The sequence below is a fragment of the Rissa tridactyla genome, chromosome 2, assembly GCF_028500815.1.
Source record: "Rissa tridactyla isolate bRisTri1 chromosome 2, bRisTri1.patW.cur.20221130, whole genome shotgun sequence".
In the NCBI taxonomy this organism is placed as follows: domain Eukaryota; kingdom Metazoa; phylum Chordata; class Aves; order Charadriiformes; family Laridae; genus Rissa; species Rissa tridactyla.
Window position 1 is genome coordinate 149,709,049 of NC_071467.1, and position 20,354 is coordinate 149,729,402.

Sequence of the window (20,354 nt, forward strand, 5' to 3'; positions counted from 1 at the left end):
AGTTTGTATGCATGCTTTAAACAAATATAGTTCAAGAATGAGCAAAGAGTCTAAACAAAAAGTAATATGACCAGCACTAACATTAAACTTCTCATCCAGACTTTAATACGTTAGTCTAACGTAGTGTTAGTTACCATGCTGTACTGAAAAATGTAATGGCACAATCTGATCATGGTTCATTAAATATTATACCCTACTTCCCCAGAATATTTAGGCTGGTCATAAAATTAACAATGCATAAGTAAATAAGTATAACCAGTTATAGACAGTCGCTTGTTTTACAAATTGCCATCAGGTAAGACATACTGTCTCCAGAGACTTAGAGAGAGATGGACATTCAATCATACCATTAAACAGTATGGCCTGAAGAAACGGGCACATTTTTTTTTAAAGTATATTAAGACAATTCTGTTAGCTTTTAGTTACCCCTTGTAAATAATCATGGTATGACTGAATACAAGACCCAACTTTGAAAAGCAAAGGATTTTAATCGGCATAGTGCATGATTGATTCAACATAATTCCCAGGAAACAAGCCAGTTACTCGATTGCAAACTCCTTCATACCAGCCGTCATCATTCTTCTTTATCACATAAATGATTGCACCCTCCATGAACGACAGCTCATCGTCTTTGTCCTTTGTATAGTCATATATAGCAACAACTGTGGATTGAAGAGGAACACATTTAACATTTATTAATAGCACCAGTATTAAGCACAATTGAAGTACAATTATTTTTTAAAAGACTAGTTTGCTCTCCTGGGATTTTCTGTAATGAAGTCGCGTGCTTTCCCTGTTGAACATTAAGTCCGGAAAATGAAATTTCATTTTTTTCACAACATTAGCTACCAGTAAGAAGTGGGTGGTGACTACACTAAACACTGAACTATTGAGAGGGAGGTAGAGTTGACTGTGACACAGTCAAGCAGAGCATATGGACACTTAAAAGCTGAACTATGAAATAAGTGGCTCCATGAGTGTGGCAGTCCTTTCTGGTCAGATTATTTCAAAAGCATATAGATCCCTGTAGAGAGATCTCTTGATTAGAGAAAGCCTAAAAAAAAATAAAAATAAATTCTGTGGAAATGGACCAACAGAAAAAAAAATCCTACACTATGGCTCCTGCAGCTCTATAGCATGTACTTCAGTGTATGAGCTTGTAACACAGCCGCTTACAGCCAGTGTATAGAAATGGATGGGGTTTACTACAGCACTTCTATGTGATAAGCTTTGGCATCACTTTTCAAGGAGCTGGAATGAGTGCAAGTATAGACATTACTGCAGGAAAAAGCAGAAGTGAATTTACAGCAACATTGGCTATTTTTCAGTACCTGCTTAGAGAATACCTTACTCTTACCAACCTCCAACTCACTGTGTGCAGTTAAAGCAGAGATCTCCCTAAGGAAAGTGTCACCACCAATAATACTAGAATTAAAAACTGACGCTATTAATACACAAACTTCGGACATCAGAGCCATACCCTTCAAAACAGTTAACATGGATTTTATGCAACTGATCAGTTTTATGATCAATTTTCAAGAACCTAATATTTTACATATATATATTCTCAGAAATCTGTTGTCTGAATGCCTAGCAAACAACAATTCTGCATATCAGTTATCTTCATCCCCTGAGTACGTCCTGCACACGGTCCAGCTCGGAGTGAGGATGGGACACAGCAGTTCTGCCATCACGGGTACCACAGGTGCCCTACCCCATTGCATACGCACTACAGCACCAGCCACATCATGAGAAAACTTGCAACGTTGCTGTTGACAAAATGGTCATTGAGAGAATACAGACAACTCCACAGGCGGGAAATCAGCATCTCAACTCTTCACGGGAGCAGACTTTTACTATATGAGTTCATACCTAAGCAGAATTTATAGCCTGCTGATCCAGAGTCACTGATAAGTCTACAAGGAAGCCTCGCTACATTTTATAGTTGAAAGTCAAACGATCCACTCTAGTTATCTAGTTTGATGGGATAAATAGAGTTCAGGCTTTCTGGCCTTTCTGCAACACTATTTCCAGATGATTGCCCAGCAATCCTGAGGTAGCTACAGACAGTCCAACAGCTCAGTAAAGACAAAAGCCATCTGATTTACACCTGCTTCTCACAACTAAGGATTTTTTTTATCCATTCTAGAATGCTTGAAGGTATTTTATAATCCTTCCAAAGAAGGATTATATTTTATCATATTAGGTGTAGCCACAGACAAACTAAGGAAACAATGGTTTGAGTTCTGACTTAGCAGGGACAATGACTGTTTTCATCAGACCCAAGCTAAGTCCTTCATTCCCTTCAGATACCGCTAATCCCCTGATACTGCAGTAACACAGAGTTGCAACGTTTCTCTTACCTTTCTCTATATAGTTTTTAGGTGCCCAAGCAGGATCTCCATCTGCATAGGGATCGCTGTACTGCACAACAGCCGCCTCCTCATCCTCATAATCCACGGGGGGTGGGGGTGGAGGAGGAGGAGAGTCATCAAACATCGGCATCTCGTCAGGAGGTGGTGGTGGTGGCGGAGTTGGGCTATCAGCAACTAGAAACGTTGGGAGATTATTTTTTTTTCTTAAATCAAAACAGTGTGGAGATGCAAACAAACCTGAGGCTGTAACACTGTAAGTAAAAAGGGTGGGGGGGAACAACACACGTAGCATGCACTATAATACCATGCACTGATTAGAAACAGAGGCTTTGTATTAACAGCTACAACATACAACTACATTTGTTATTAGTGGTCAAATCTATGTATAAATGCTACTAGAGTCAAAGCACATGCTGCAGGGCATAAGCTGAACACCAGCAGAGAGGAAAGCTTCCTGCCCCGCTGTCCATGCGCTGCGGGGCTAGCTGCAGCATCAGCTATGGGAGGACTCCGAGTGGCACCCTCTGAGCCAGGCAGCAACAGGCCTCTGGTATGGACCAGCAGCTCGATTTATTTATTTTTTTCAAACAAAACCTCTGTCTATATAACTTTAATTTCTTTCTGGACACTGCTTCCTTGGATTCCTTCTCTCTCAGAGCTAGCGTTAGGGGGGCAAAAAAAATCTGGTGTGGTTCATCAAAAAGGGAAGAGACTAATGTTTAAGACTTAACCAGGTAAGAGAAAGTCAAGCAATCGTTCTGCAGAAGAAAAGCTTTGTACAGATCCTTATCTTGCAGACTAGCTTGTGTGTGTGCACACATCCAGGATTCAATTAATAAATGGAAAACTACAACAGGCAGCTGCTGCTTTGGGGGAAAAGTGCTCAAGGAATTAAGTGTATAATCCAAAATGTCAAATCCCTGCCCTGAGATTCTCCAATCTGCACAACTGCAAGTTGCTTCGGGAAAGGGAAAAAGAGAAAAGCATTATGCTACAAATCACTCTGAAAATCAGTTCATCAAATTACTTTACAGTAACGTTTACAGCAGCTGACAACAAAGGAGAGAGAGAGCACACTTAGATGCAATACATCAAGTCACTTATCCTATTCTTTGGGAACTGTGGTCCACTATGCACGTACCTAGATGTAAGCACTATGAAGCCAGAAGTTACTGAAAGGAAGCTACTGTCACTAAACTCAACTTTGTTATATAGCAATACAGATTTAGTTACAAGAGATTTGGGAGTCTGCACATTGAAACAGGCTGAAAACCACTGCTCTAGAAAGGGTTTGACTGTAGGGAGCCATCAGGCTGGGCATGTGCTCCAGAACGTGTAGCTCCAGCCCACTACACTAATTTTGAGAAGAAACCCAACTGCAGGGCAAGGAAAGAACACCACTGAGTGAAGCTTAAGCTACTGCTAGTTACAATGGCCCTGAAGATTAGAAGAGGGTTTCTGTTTGTTTAAATGCTCTTTTCTTCCACCTGGCCACTACTCCATCAGCGACTAACCTTTGCTCTTCAGCCACATGCCCCTGACAAGGGTCTTGAGCATAGCTCCCATGTCCTGCTGGGTCAGACCGGCTGGGCTGGTACAGGGGAAGCCACATCTCCCCCTGCAAGGAGGCAGAAGCCATCGGGAGCTGCTGGGACAGAGGCTGCCTCAGCCCTGGCATCCAGCCCACTCTACCCCTTGAAGAACTAATCCTATTCTTCACCTGAAAACCCAGCTCCTCTTCAGCTTGACCAGCTGAGCTGTACGCCCCACAGCTCTCTCCACCAGTAAGACTGGCTGCCACTGTATTAGTGATTCCTCTCCCATACAGAAGCCCATTTATGTCACTTGGAGACAGACTAACAAAGTCTTTGGCCGAGTGAAAGCTATGTCTTGCCCGTGTTACTGAATAGCACTCACAGGCAGGCTTCATTAATCCACCACAGACACATGACAACACTGTTTATGAATGGATTGGTTTTGTGCAGTAGTTTCAGCACATCTTTCACAAAATGTATTTCCCCCCTTAATTTCCATCTGGAGTCAGGAAAAAAAGCAGCATTGAAACAACAATCCTTTGAGATCTTGAGAAATCCTTACCTTAAGAAATGCAAAAAGTTGTATTTATTCAACAATGAGGTTGCTTATTTCAAAAGAAGAAAAGAGGGCAGGAAATGCAAGTGTGAAAGCACCAACACATACCCTGAGATGCAGTGCAGAAACTGCATGCTTTATGGGAAACATTTAAAACAATTCAACTTCACATTTAAACAAGGGAAGAGAATGGAACAGAAAATTAGACAAGTGCTACCCCATGGAAGTATCCCCTGCCTCTTGGCTTTTAACCTAGACTTTTCCTGGTTCTGAACTTAAAACAGGCAGACCCTAGAACAGCATTACTTTTCCTAGGGGAGGAAAAAAAAAAGGCATACAGAAAACCACAGTAAATGAGAAAGCGTAAAAGGACTAGTATTTACACAGCTCCAAATTGAGACATCTTCTCTTGCATGTGTTCACATCCCTGTTCTTTAAACAGGGACCAGCAGACTCCTTTTGAAAGGACTTGGTGTGACAATACAGCAATCTATACCCAATCAGTTGTCCCTGGGCACCGGACACACTGGAAAACCTCTCTGAAGGAGATACCCACAGTTTGGGCACAGGGCGCAGGAAAAAAGAATAGGCATTGCATAATTTCTAAGCCCTCTGTCCTTGTCCTCTGAAAGAAGTCCACGGAGCAGAAGATGTTGCTTTCCAAACCCACAGATCTTTATGAAAAGGAAAAGACATATCTCCCTGCATGTCTCCCTAACTCCACTCCCCCGTAGGCTTCTTGCAGAAGATGAGGCAGATGAAAGTCTAGCACACAATGCCAAAACTCAACAACAGCCTTGACAGCCAGTTTTGCTGAGCGTATGCGCAGACTGCCACACGCACCCCTGCCTCCGAAATGAGGCGGCAGCAGCTCAAAGCCATACTCGTTACAGAACTTTCAAACCCAAGGGACTGTTAAAAGAAAGAAAATAAAACAAACAATTCCTAAGACCAGATATTTCAAGCTTCAGCTATTTTTGCTGCAATCTCATTCGCAAGTCAGCTTGCATTTTGTGGTTGCACACAAGGATAAGTCTGCCCCTTTCACCTCCGCTCTCCCAAGCGCTGTGTTATCTCCAGGAGGACAATACTTGGAACAATTCAGAAGCAGGTGTCAATTTTCTCAAGTTTATCTGCAAGTGAAGACATTCAGTAACCTTCATCTTCAGTAGGTTCACCTCTACGCTTTGAATTTTGGAAAGATTCATCAACACAATTTTGTGGCATACTACTCTACATCAACACGATTCTTAACGTTTACTAGCACAACACCAAAATACCTTCTTTTCAAATGAGAACCAGAGAGATGCCTCCTTTCTTTAGGGGAATGCTCAGAACATGACCACTGAAAAGCTCTAATGGGAAGCTGAACAGCAGCACTCATCGGACCTGGGGGCCCCTAAATGTATGCTGGAGCTATATAGCTGCTTTGTAGTAGTAGCCCCTGAGATCCCAGCAAACTTTGCTATGGCTCCCAAACACTTTAAAAACATTTTATGCTTACTTCATGCCCTATCTACATTGCATTCTTTTTATTGTTTACAGAACTGCAACATACTCCTACAGCAAAGATGTCCCCAGATCAGGAATGTGACTTTACACCTGCACTAGAATTTGGGACAGTAACACTCACCTGAAACGAATCAAGCAGTAATGGTAAAAGCAGAGTTACCAGTATAAACCACCTTGCAGCACAGACCATAGCCAGGGAGCATCTCTCTCACAAACCTAACAAGCAGAGCTGTGCTGCAAGAAACTCAGTAGGGAAGTTTGGCGAGAGAACACAAAGAAATGGAGAATGAAAGGCTGCCGAGAGCAGAAATACCTTACAAGCTCCTTTGTAATGGCATTAGATCATAAGACTGCACGTTTTCAATTGACTCTACAGCTTCCTGAGAACTACTACGGTAGTAGAATAAATGGTTACACAGTTCGTATTTTGACAGTCTACATAGGCCTTTCTAATAAAAAACAATCAATTATCCCTAGTGAAAAAGCCTCAGGCAGGATGATTCAACATGAAATTAATATTTTTAATTAAGATACATTTCTATTTCACACCAAGCATATGCCACATATTTCACACTGTATTTCTATAATAAATTTGCAGTTCAGAACTTAAATGGGTCAGTAATAATCATGCACGTGTTATAAAATATTGAAGAGTGTGCCCTTCAGCTCCAATAGCATATTGACACTAGAATGCAAGATGGTATTAGCTTCTGGAAAAGGAAACAAAATAAGAGTCTGACTTGCCAGCCATGCATGCTAGAAGAAAGTAGGCTCTACCCTTTAACAGCTCAGCTTGTCCAAACTTACTGTTTTCCTGCACCCTGGCCACGAAGCCTGTGAGAGGTATCTGTGGAGTCAACTGAGGCATAGGGGGAGGGGGTGGAGCAATAGAAACTGGTAGCAACATACACACCATATCAGGGAAAGTCAAACAGACAAAGGAAAAAAAAAAAAGGAAACAAACAAAAGCAGCCGTCAGTAACGAGGACCACAAAACAAAGTATGTAAAGAACAACAAGAACACACACACGGAAGAACCTTCTTCAAGCTTGTGTTTCCAACCAGGCTGAATTCACTGTTAGCCAATTGAGGACTGAAAAGCCAGGCGTGCCCCGGTGTTCAGCTGAATCAAAAGCTGAGCACAGGCTGTGCATCTGGAAGCTCACTGGGTGCACATGTGAAGGGACTTGCTCTGCTTCACATGGGGAGCACACAAAACTGAGCTTTTTGTCTTGTTGACAAATAAGGATTACTTGAATTTAGTGGTTATCTTTTAAAAGTACACTAGTACAAGTGATGTTTCGCAGGATTCTAGACTCATCCCCTAAAATAAATGTAGAGTGCTACATCTAGTGCAGCAAAGCAGCACTGACAGAGAGCTAAAAGCACTGACAACTACTTTACAAGGGAAACAAGGCTGCAAATCAATACTTAATATTCATACATAGAGCACCTCTCGTAGTTTTGTTCTGCAGAGGTGGAGGACAGTGGGTTGGCTTACTTTGGTTTTGCTTTACATAGAAAAAGGGACCTTGTTGCTTGCTGGTAGGTTTAAAGCAGAATAGAGCTTTATTTAAAATTATTAAGTCTTCTGTGGCTCTTATTATTAAGTTCTGTGGCACTCAGAATCCAAGAGTCTGGCAAAGGCTTCAACAGCTACAACTAGCTACATCGGTGCACAGGGCTCCTCAGGAAGCACTTGCAAGCTCTTCTGTGAAGCGTGTACCTACTTGGTGAGTAACAAGCTATGAGACACATGGCATCAGTGCTCAGAGACGCTGGGCTGACAGCGATGTTCAACTCTTCTCTCCACAGGTAGGAAAGGGGCCTGGCAGCAGTAGGGTATGCCATTTCAGCTCTGGCAGGACGGCTCCCCATGAAGGGAGGTGGCAGGGAGAAAACAAAAACAGAAAAACCCACAAAACATCAACTCATTTGTTTACACAGTGCCCCTTCTCAGTGGAATTTCTCTTGCACCAAAGCAGAGAAATCCCTGTGAAGGTGGGAATTCAGCAGGGTAATCCAGTTGGAACCAAATTTGAAAGAGGTTCTGTACTTCCAAGTAAGCAACAGTTTTAAATAAAGCCATAACTAAGATTAATGTTTGATGAATAAAAGTGGAGCATTTAGTTCATTACAAAACCAACAATCAAATAAACTGTATGGGAGAAATGATCAATAAAAGAGGGAGAACAAACGGGTTTCTCACAAAATTGAAGTAAACATCTCAGAAAAAACAGAGTATTTGTTAGCATGAAAAGTAAAACCTTAGGGAAACATGGGACCTGGATTTAATGTCAGGACAGTAGCATTAAAAATAAAAAAAAAAAAATTAAAAAAAATCACCCATTACAGAAACAGAGGAAAACAGTTTAAAGTAGTAAAACACACCCATCAAAATACTGTCTAAAAATGTTGACAATCAGTATTTTGAAAACACCAGAGAGGCTAGATTAAGGAATAGCACCTGCATTTGAGCAAAAAATTGCTTTGGACAAATGTGAATGTTCAGAAACAGTGGTGTGCACAGCATTTACGACAACTGAATTATTTCCAGAAGTAGAGCCCTATTTATTCATCAGAACACAACTGTTCAAACAGGAAGGAGTTTCTGTTGTTATGGTGAATTAATTTGGGGGAACAAGAGTGTGGAGGAAAATGAAGGGCCAGTATGGGAGAGAGAGAGTGGGAAGACAATCAGGATTAGGAAAAAAAAAGAAGATAGTTACTGTGTCTGCATATAAAAATGCTTTCTGATAAATGTAATACTTCTAAACCACTGAGAAAAATGTTCACACCTCAGTGTTTCAAACATTTTACATGCATTCTTTCCTTAAGAGTAAGTACACAGTAGCAAACACTGGTCCAAAGTGATCTTCAGCCCAAACTTCAACTTTTCTTTTCAAAAGAAATATCACTCTGAAGTTTAGAGAGTCAGCACACTGAAGAACACCACCAGAAACCATTAGAGGACTATCACTCCTCTAAGCCTATCCGGCCAAAATTTATGGAAATGGCAAGGAAGAAGTTTCCTGATAGAAACAGCTTTCTGCCAACGCTCAAGTAGATCCTTATTTTGCAGATCCTTCTGCAGTGAACCTCGTTTGCCCTATTGAGTAGGTAGGCAGGATGCCACTGACTAAAACCTGCTCATCTGCCCATGGCATCTGTCCTTCCCCTCATTCATCTCCATCTGTATTACTACTATGTGAAAGCACAGAGGAGTTATCTGCTAAAAAGAGACTGACCTCTTCTTTAACAGTCAAGCTTAGAACTAAGAACAAAGGAGAAACTTGGAATCAGGAAAGGATTTAGGAGAGAGACAGAGACAGGGAGGAACTGGGTAATGGGAAAAGTTTGTTACATGAGCACTGTGCTCTGACAGTACTCTCTTGCCACTACCCCAGTAGTGGAGGGACTGTACTACAACCATATTAGGTCTCCTGCAAAAAAAATCTGGTTTTAGTTTATGCTCTCCAAGCATACCTGAAATGCTAAGTATAATGTGCCTATAATTAGATAGGCAATCATAATAATTTCTTGTCATGAGTAACAGCAAACAAGTCAGAGGGGAAAACAGTATAATTGCATATAGTGCAATCACTGTACAACTTCAATATGGCTTTTCTTGTTTGTTTTTCCTTCTATTTTAGGAAAGAAAGCGGTAATCCGATTGATGCTCTAATGAATTAAAATGCCATGCATGCTTTTACAATCATTTTGCTCAAAACAGTTTGTGATTTCAGAGCTCAGCAGCTTACTTGAATTTTGAGAATAAAGAGGCCCGCCATTAACATGAGGTTGAGCAGAAAATGGGGCAGTCACAGAAGGATTCCGTCTGTATCCACCAGAAGATGCTGAAGAAGTGGTAGAGTTGTGTCGCGAGATTTGCCTGGTCATTGTGCCATACTGGGAACCAGGAGCTGAACCCGGAGCAGCTGAAAAGCATTAGCCAAAGGAACCAAGGAAAAGACTTAAGCAGAGCATTACTTGGGATAGAATGCAGAAAATAGAAAAAAGCCCAGAACATGGGAAATACTTGATTACAGGTCTCCGATAATTTAAGGCCAGTAACAGGAGATTTACAGAAAACAAACATCCCTGTTATAATCAATAATGAGAAAAACCACACAGGACATAAACCAACACTCATATAAAGGGCATTTGAGAAATGCTGAGAACTACTTTGATAGAGTGGATTGGAAAATTGAATCAGCTTCCAACTCCTAAGCATATCTCAATTACTCTACATGCAGTACCCTTTATTAAAAAGCACACAGAAAAAAAATCCACATTCTGCTCAAAGCAAATGTTTTCCATTGTGAACCAGAACTTGTCTCCAATCTAATATAAAAAGACACTCTAACAAAACAGTAAAACAAATGTTACGAGCTTCAGACACATTTATCAACTATATTTGCTAGTTGTGCTTTTATATTGATGGAATTTGCACCAACAAATCGGAATCACCAATGCCAGCTGACAGAAAGACATGTCACTCATTCTTCAGGATGAACACCCATTTTTACCTTCCACATGCTTGCTGCACGAATTTCAAGGTTAATAAAACAATTTAAGTTCCCTGTTGGATTAACCTCTGACAGACGAGAAAAGAATCACACCTTGCAAACTAATGAAACTCACATGTTGAGGTCACATGGATCAATGCAATTTTTAAATGCAAATATTGTTTTGCAATAAAATGTTTTGTGCTTTTATATACATATGTATATATCTTATATAAATATATATAAATATATACGAAAATGCACACACACATACATATACACAAATGGTGTGCGATCAGAACTTTGCAGTCCTGTAACGCTATCCAAAGTCACTTTCGCTTAACACTTCAGTAAGGGAAAGTGCAAAGGGTTATGCGGGTCAAAGCCTCCAAAGCTAGTTTCGTAACACAATCAATGAATTTTGTCATCAGCCTGTGACAGGAAAGGGTGGTGTTTGCCACCCGCCTGCAGCATTACAGAATCAAACACAAGCCACTGTGACAGACACTTCTGCTTTTCAGTCACCTTATGCCCACAGGATAGAATACACACATCACCCTACACATCAGCTACCATTTTTAAGCCAGAGTGTTAACTGTTGTGGCTTAGTTTCAGCTGCAGGAGCAATACAGCACAATACCTATATTCAAGCTGATTTTGAGTTCTTATAGATAAGACTAATTGGATCTTAGCTTTATTGGGAACAGAGATTTCAAGCAACTGGCAGCCTTTTCCCCATACCTTGTCCGTTTACCTTCGGAGGCTTTAACCACGGGAAATTAGTGGAGATTAGATTTGTTTAAAAACAATCAAACAAAAAAATCACAGAACTGATTTTTATATTAAAAATCATGTAGACCCCATTATAGAAGAAAAAAACACCCTCGCTAAGTCCATTAGGAAGAGATGATTATTGATTATGCAGCATGACTGCAATCACTTCAGCATTGACACAAGTCTCACCTATCAGACTGCCCATCGGGAGAGGTGGTGGCAGTGGTGGTGCTGGCGGGGCTCCAGGAGGAGGAGGAACAGAAATGTGTGCTAATAAAATAGTTTATATTCCCAATTAGGCCATTTATTTAAAAAAGAAAAAAGCACGGGCATTTGATAGGCTTTCCAAATAAATACGGAAATTCAACTGTGGTCAACGGATACAAACTGAGGCCCTGATCCTACACAGGGTTCTGTACCTGCAGATCTTTATTCCCATTGATTTTTATGGGATGCCAGACAATAGTAAGATTTCGTGTCTATTTGTACCTCTGCAGGATCAGAAACACCTGGGAAAGGAAAGCCTACATGTGCATAAGAAAGTGAAGACTTGTCATCCAAGGAACAGAAATTTAAGAGATGCAATAGTAAAATTACATTACACCAAAACTCCGCTATTTTTTTGTGCAAATTAGCTTTATGTGCTTACAAAATACACAGACAGTAAACAAGCGACTGAGTTGGTTTATTACCGAGATAATAAACCTGCTGGCTTATAATAAAGAAGGATCTTACACATTCTTACCATTCATTGTTCTTAAAGACAAGGCAGTATGCTTTTGCTGTCAAGAGATCCTGCATGGTTCTCTCTTATTGCTGTGCTATCTTATATGCACTAGTTCTCCCTGACTCTCTCAATGATCTCCACCACAGTCTAGCAACTTCTGACTGTAATCATAGCACAAACAACACTGGTGGATAAGCCTGCATTCTACTACTAACAATGCTTTCTTAGGTCATCTTCTGCATTTTATTTGAAGTAAAGACTTTAATTAAAAAAACCCCATATATATATATATACACCATCATTAGCACAGGGTAAATTTAGAAGGCTACTTCAGAAGAGAACATTTCCCATCAAACGTGTACATAGTTGCTGCTGCTTCTCAGGGCATTCAGAAATGCCAAATTGTAGATAGGCATTTAATAATATACTTAAGCTTTAAAAGGATCACTTCTCTCCTCCTATCCCCCCGCCTTAATTATCTTGTAAAAACATGGACCAACAAAGGTATTTTAACCACGTGCTATTCCATAAGTGATTGTTCTGCAAGTACTTTTGGTAAAGAATTAAAACCTTTAGATGTCCCTCATCACTCATAAGCTATTTCCTGACTAGGACTGTGTTTCAGGATGGTTTCTACCCCATCATATTCAGTCAAAATCCCTCTACAAACACAAGCGACTGACATTACAGCCTTAAGTTAACATGGGAAGAGTCCCGCATACCTGGTCCAATGGTTGGCGGTGAAGGTGTAGGCACGGCAATGGGAATGCCAATACTGCTGCTTCCACTGTTCTCTCGACTGCCACTTCCTCCACTACTACCGCTATAAAAGAAAAACACAAGTATTAGCACAGCACTTCCTACAATGGCCTATCAACAGCCACACTTACTGTGTGAGCTCTGCTGGCCTAACTCAATTATAGAGTGCTGAAAAATCCCCTATAAAATGCCTCTGTCTCTACCTACAGTTGCATACAGCTAATCAAGTCTGGCTGCATTACATTCCTAACAAATGGAATTAGCTAAGCTGATAAACATCACTATGGATAAAATGTCTAATTAAATGCTTTAAAAAATAAAAAGGTAAGCAACCATAACCAATTCTAGGCAATGGAGTAACAACTGCAGGAATAGTTCAGGGGCCTCATAATAAGTGAAAGTAATAAGCCAGGGCTGGAAGAGTTCATGCCTAAACTGTAACTGTTTTTTTAAGATTATTTATGCTGTCAGATGAAGGAGCATTTCCGCTACTTGGAACAGAAGTTTAGATTGAGAACTTTTTAACTGAGAACAGCAGTTGGGGTGATGTATGGTGTGGATAATTTTCTGTATAACTAACACTCTCTCCCACCCGTGCACTCACTTTTTGCGTACGAGAAGTTTGTTTCTATCCCCACTGAAACCAGGACAGTTTCTACGATAGTCTGAAAGGTAACAGTACAGCCAGGTCGCAATTTGTTTAAGTACCATTATATGACATACAAATTAGAAGCCAGTAATACAGATTTTTTTTTTTACAGAACATACTTCTAGTGAACTAGTGGATAACATTTCTACGTGCCTTTGGAGGACACAACACCCCTTTTCAGTGAGGAAGCTGAAAAAGAATCAAGATTCAGGTAGAATCTGTCCTTATTCTTATCCGAGTGTACTCCTCAGGCCAAGGCTTGAATTTACATGGATTAAATGGGTAATACAAAGGCAACTAAGTAGTCAAGATGTTCTGAAGCCAAAACACCACTTTAGCCCATCCATGTTAATTAAAGAGTACTCAGTGATGTTATAGTTTATTCACCATTCCTGGGTAGGTACAAATTGGTGCTGTCAAGAGTCAAGAGCAAATCATTCAAATGTATCTTAAGAAAACAACACTGTTACAAAAAAGAAAATCAACTATCTGAAATGGAAGCCAAGATAATTCCTTCAAAATTAGTGTTCTGTCTGCTGAAGACCTTGATCTTGTCACCATGGTTGCAGATGAATTTTTAACTGCAGTCTACATAAAAGAAGATCTTGTGAGACAAGAGTAGGGAGCATTCACAGTAGCCAGCTAAACAGATTAACAGGATCTTCATTGCAGACAGATTTAGAAGTTATTTCATTCTGGCAATATTTCATTATCAACTGCGTCCAAAATACTCTCTCAACCCCTGTTAGTGACCTACCGTGTTTAACTGCCTACTGGGAGTTATAAAAAAAAATTAAGAAAAGCTCTCTGAAAAATAAGCTAACCTATTACTTCTAACTACATTGAATTCTTTCATCTGTTTTTTCCCTGGAGTTTGAAGCCTATGAGAAAAATCAAGTTGAAAAAACTGCTCACTTAAGAGGCTCAGAGAAAGATCTAGCTTTGCAATTCATGAAAAAAACCCAAACATTAAAAAAGGTACACTTGGAACACCCTTCTCACCCAAAACACACACTACTCTCATCAAAGCCCTTAAGCATGTGGAAACAACTAGCTGATGCCAATACCTGCATCTGTGAATAGGCTTTATTTTCTGCTTTTATCATGCTAGCACTGATTGAGCATTAAGTTTTAGCCAAAAGAAAGCAATCAGCTCTTTCAGACAACCTCATCACAGTGTCTCTAATCAGCAGAAATTTCCCTTTGCAATTAGTGATCTCGAAAACTACAAAAAAAAACCCTGAGTATGTTTTAGGCTAAGGTTAACAATGCAGCTTTAAACCCATTAGGACCCATCACCGCCCTACCTTTCAAGTGCATAAATTTCGAAGTTCTGCTTATTCTTGGGAAACAAATACCATAGAACAATATACATTGGTTATATAAAATAAGGCCTGTGGTTATGAAAGTAAGTTGCTAGATACAATAAGGCTTCTATAGAGTATGACAACACTTCTATGTGTTACAGAAGTCAAAAATACAGTGAAATTCCATTAATGCAGAGTGGTAGAATACAGGCACAAAGCTTCAAAGTGACTTTAGTAAGCATCATCATGCCAGGCAGGAAAGAGTTACAGTGAGAAAATGCTCTACCTGTGTGTTCTTGGTCTCTGGTTCAAGGAAGCTGTCCTTCCCGGACTGTGCTGACTGCCCAGTCTGGCAGGACTGGTCATGTAATCATTGGGGACTGTTGGCGGTTTGACTGGCTCCAGCGTTTTGTAAGGAGTATTTCGTCTGGTCAAGGGGAAAAAAAAAATAAAAAAAAATTGAAGACAGAAAGATAAAGGATCAGAAGATCAAAAGGATAAATGAATGAAGCAGTGAAGCCATTTGTTTTCTTAAGGTTTTCAAGAGAGATCACTGCACAGTGACCCACATTACAGTATATTAAACAGATTCCACCAGGCGGGGTAGACAGGTCACAATAAACTCTCTAAAGTGCTCTCATGTAGGTAGATCCATACAAGTTTGCCTACAGCACGTAAACCGGTTAAAAAAGCCTAAACTAAATTTACTTCCCAAAGCATTTTCTTTGAACTACATAACATACAATAGTTACATCCGCATAATATTCTGGGGTTACCTTTCAGTACACTGCACGTGACAAACTCTTCCACTGTAACACTTTCCTCTTTCCCCCCTTCCCCTCCCCTCCAAATGCTTTCCAAAAGTATTCTTGGCTAAAGGTATTCAACTCATTAAGACAGGAGCAAGGCTGAAAAATTCACAGAACAAGTTACATTTGCAATCACCAGTGCTCTTCCTAGTAGCATTGTTTCACAGAGTAATCAAGCAATCTCGTATCACTTAAGCAGATCTTAAAGCGTCTCATAGATCAACTTCATCATCTCCAATTTGCAGACCAAAGTGGTAAAGCCCTGAGACTTCCAAGGTCACCTCACAGACTGCATCAAGTCAGAAATATAACGCAGATCTTCTGAGATCTATTTACCAGACCCATTACTGCCTTAAGAACAGTGCATTTATTGTACTGAATTGCAGAGCTCTCCAGTTCTTACCAGTAACTAAGAGATCCCTTGCAAGATGTGGAATCTGGCAATGCACCAGCTAAGCAAAAACAAAAATACTAAACTACTGGTATTTAATCATTTGTTCAATTACTGGTCATAACTGAGTTGATAAGTTATACGGCTTCCTGGTATTTTACAATATGGAATGCAACAGTACTAAATTTTAACTATAACATTTTATTATTAAAACCTCGCAAAAAGAAAAGTGGAAATACCATAATTGTTTGCATGCACTGTGGTGTTTGTAAATTAGTTTGTCTATATAAAGAACTCCAGATGATTTATTATGGAGCCTGCCATCACCTATAGATCTGCCAAAAGAGATCAGTCGTGGGAAAAATAAAGAAACTTTGTATTCCAGTTGTGAGAGATAGGGGTCTAAATACCACCAAATGAAATGATAAGCAGGGAAGATTTTAAATGTGCTTCCAACAGATATAACCTTGAAAACTAATGTTTTAAAATATTCTACCTTGGAATGCACTGGCAGTATGAACTGCTACTCAGCTCTGTAGTACTATTTATTTTGCCTCTACAATTTTAAAATATTGTCAAAAGCAAACCCCCACTACATCCTCAGGTTCCACCGTGCCTCAGTTTCTCCTTTCTTCTTCTCAGCTTCATTGAAGAATTCAAACTGCCAAGCACCAGAGAAGTCAAAACTGATCTCTTTCCATCACTCAAGTCCAATTCTTCCCTTTGCTTTTCTGCCAGCCTCACGCAGAGGAGGAAAACGCTCTTTCCTGACACTGCCCAGTGCAGAGCTGATGCCCATTGCCACCAGGGAGAGCTACAGGGAGCCCAAGGCCTTGCTCTGCCCCAGGACCCTCAAGGCACGACTGCAACTTCTCCCTCCATCCAGCTCCAGCAATTCCCTCCTCCTGTGGTACTTCCAGCCTGAGCATCCAAGGTTTTCCTCAGTCTCTCCCTGGTCTGGTGAAGAGACCCCCTGCTTTTCACCCATCCCATTTCTGTGCAGGACGACTCCCTCCCCACCATATTCCTTTAGATAGTCCTGCCTTGGAGGAACAAGCTGCACAATAAGCAGCACGTATTTAAAGGCCTCTGTTACACACCAAGCTCGTTCTGATTTTACACGCTTATCTCTGTTTTCTAGATAGAAAGGAGAAAAATACTATCCTTGTGGTTTCTAGCAATTTTTTCTGCATATATTAGGGAAACAGTCATGCCTATGATATTTCACGCTTTGGCAGAACACGGCTGCTCAAGACAAGAGCTGTACTTCCTGAATAAGAAGGGCAGATAGAAATCTCTGTTACGAACCCACATTATTCCTCCCCCTCAGCCAACTGCTGCCTCTTGTCAAGCTCATCTGGAAACGACATTCAGCTGATTAATCCTTATCAGGCATCAGCTAAGGCAACCCAACAGTTCTGGCTTGTTCAGGGGGGGAGCATTAGAGAGAGGCAGCTCACCAGTACATCAAGGCTGCTGTTTCACTAGAAAACGTCCAAGAGGACATGAAAGCACTACCCAGCTTCCCAAGGCTGATAAACAACTCTTTCCCAGCTGGGATAAGAGAGACAATTGCAATACTGATTGCATGCCCTTGAGCAATGGGAATTTTCACCAAACATGCTGAGGAAACCTCTAGGGTAATTTCTCTGCAGAATACACAACAAACACTGCCATCATGAAGCAGCAAAGCATCAAATCAGGATTCACTAAAATCACTAAGTCACAAAAGGAGTTGCTGCTTCTAATTTTCCTTGATGATCCCCATCCTGTCCGTCTCATTATTCCCCATTTTTCCAGCTCCCCACCTCTCCCAGACAACGTACCTGAAGCCAAAACACCATGCCAGGCAGCTTTACAGTGCCTCAGTCCTACCCACAGCATAAAGGAAAGACTGAGAGTGACAAATAGGTAGAAGGTCTTGTTTAGGACGCCTTTTGGAAGATGTTGGACAGACAAAACCATATGGCACATGCTCTGAGCTTCTCAAGTATTAATGTTCTGCTCTCTAGTAACGACTACTTGCTGGCACACCAAGATAAGCAGATTTCACTCCCCACAGGACCACAGCAGCAAAATAGATGCTAGGGCAGGGAACTCTGGTCACAGTGGGACTTGGGAATAGCAAAACCCTTCCTCATCTAAGCATAAAAATAAAAATGCACAAGCCTGCGAGAATCAACGCTGCCAATATGCTTACAATGCCACAAATTTTCTTTAGATAATGCAACAAATATGGCACTAACAGCCATTTCATACCTCTTACAATATTGAGAAATGAGTAGACAAAAACTTTAACAATGAAGTCTTTCCCCAACTGAAGTTAAAACCTGGTTGATATTCTTTTGTGTCACTAAGGATTTCTCCCCCAAAAATCAGGAATAACAATAGCCTCCTCATTTACCCATATCTATAATAAATCCTTCCCCCATGAAAAAACATTCTTTCAAAAGGTCATCACGAAAATAAGAGTCAATGCAGCTGAAAGGGTTTACACAGGAAAGGTAATTGCATTTTTTGCTAAAAGCAATCAGAATTGCCATTTATCCACATATTTAAAGAAACACCAACACTGACACAATTAAAACTTGCTATTACACAGTCAGGACCAAACAGTCTTCATTCTTACCCCAGAGTTCCCCGGCCTGACATAGGAGGACTTGGTGGTTTTTGTGTAGGCGGATTTGTTCTTGACAAGGTGCCAGTTCTTGCAGGCTGGTTATTTCCATGCTGAAATAAGGGAAAACATGATTTTATTTTTATAACAGAGCAGCTCTATTATTGACAGCTTTTTTTTTTTTTTAAGTGTAAGAATATGAAGTGAGAATTCCCAGACAGCTGTCAAACAGCAAGTTTTCAGCAACACACAAGACAGACACCAGTAAATATAAAGAGTCTAAATACAAGCTCGATGTTATTTTTGCTATTAATTTACAACAGACATCAGAAAGGTAGGCAATTGACAGGTCCATGCACAAATCTCTTATATCCTCTTTTCTTTAAAGGGAAGCCACATTTGTGTTCATCTCCGTTCAGGTGTTAATAATTTAAATCAAACTTTAACACTGACAGTACAATACAGTCAGCACAGGCCCAGAATTTCTCAATTTGCCCCTGCTATTTGACTAGCAGAGTCATTCAGGTTGTCTGGGAAGTCTCCTGCAAAAAATGTAAGTGAAGGGAATCAAGGCATCTACTGAATTCAGAGCAAAGCACTACATGTGTTAGAGAAATTAATGTATCTATGTATAAATGCAGATGTCAATGTATCGCAGATATATTGACACACGCTAAACGCTGTAAATAAAAAAAAATCAAGTATAGCATGTTTAATCTAAATATCCTATGGAAAGCAGAGAAGAGCATAAGAGAGCGCTAGTTTTCAGTTTTAATGGCTCTGCAGCCTCTACTATCAGTCACATGAGGCACTGTGGGTCAAAGGAGAAATAACACTTCTTACCTTGGCTTTTAGCCACTTAACGTTGGCAAAAAAAGGGGGGAAAAAGGTAGAAATTAATGGCAGATCCATCACAACTGATAGGACAGGTTAAACTACAGATAATTACATTAAAAAAATCATTTGTGTCTACTGGTAATTAGCTACGTCCCAGTACGCTAACAGAGATTTTTACTGGCTCGCTCAGTCATCAAAAGTTCTATGTCTGACTACGTGATCACAGGAAAAGTACGTGTCAAAATTAAGTTTAGCCAAGCTTTGCCAGATTTGTTTGCCAGGCTCCTCATGGGCGGTAAAGGCTTAAAAAGCCCTCTGCTGACCATTGCAGTCCAAACCCAAATCAATGCTATTTCAATGGCAACGTGAATTTAAGAACTCGTTCACAAACCCACAGTTTCAGCTATACAGTGCAGAATAGACTTGCCTGTTGTTTTGACACTTAACCTTCACGTGTTTTGAAGAAATCCTAGCTGCTGCATTGAATGGTAAATAAAGAAAAGGGAGATCGCAAACAGGATGAGCCGCATCGCCTTTCACCTCTGGTTTATTGATTGAAATCTGATTCAAGCCAGCACAGTGCTGGCTGCCCAAAACTGTGTTGGCAGTGCTTTAATGACTGTTATTCTGAAATTTTAGCTCTTAGAATCAAGTCACTATATGACTCCACTATATCGTTTTTACAGTCTTCATGATTGCAGAGGGAAAAAAAAATATGAAAACTTGGCTTCATAAGGAAAACAAATGTAAAATTTTAAACAAATTAAAGTTGAGTTCTCTAATGTTATTCAGGGAGGGGAAGACTTGTGTTTTTGAATGGAGAAAATAATTAGTTTCACTGATTTAAAAAACCCAAATAAATACAAACCCCCAAAACATAAAATAATCCCAATGCTTTTTTTTGAGGTTGTTTGGAAATAAACTGTCACTTCCAGAAGCAGCTTCCTAACGCATAGCATTTCAAAGTGCGGCTTGCAATTTCTCCTCCTCTTCCAAGA

General features: G+C 40.3%; 1 protein-coding gene across 11 annotated transcripts in view; it reads right to left on the reverse strand.

Annotated features, from left to right (window-relative positions):
• Nucleotides 1-468: 468 nt before the first annotated feature.
• ABI1 (abl interactor 1) overlaps nt 469-20,354 on the reverse strand; it is an 81,418-nt gene continuing 61,532 nt past the window's right edge. Inside the window, exons 4-12 of one of the 11 annotated variants that reach the window (XM_054192708.1) lie at nt 19,363-19,377; nt 18,532-18,632; nt 14,989-15,129; nt 12,710-12,810; nt 11,450-11,530; nt 9,740-9,916; nt 6,786-6,872; nt 2,364-2,549; nt 469-662 (exon numbers count right to left, since the gene is read on the reverse strand). In XM_054192708.1, coding sequence (XP_054048683.1) covers nt 487-662; nt 2,364-2,549; nt 6,786-6,872; nt 9,740-9,916; nt 11,450-11,530; nt 12,710-12,810; nt 14,989-15,129; nt 18,532-18,632; nt 19,363-19,377 — 1,065 coding nt within the window. In that variant the 3' untranslated portion in view covers nt 469-486. The remainder of the gene's footprint in view (nt 663-2,363; nt 2,550-6,785; nt 6,873-9,739; nt 9,917-11,449; nt 11,531-12,709; nt 12,811-14,988; nt 15,130-18,531; nt 18,633-19,362; nt 19,378-20,354) is intronic. The other 10 variants (XM_054192698.1, XM_054192699.1, XM_054192702.1 and 7 more) reach the window with 10 other exon arrangements.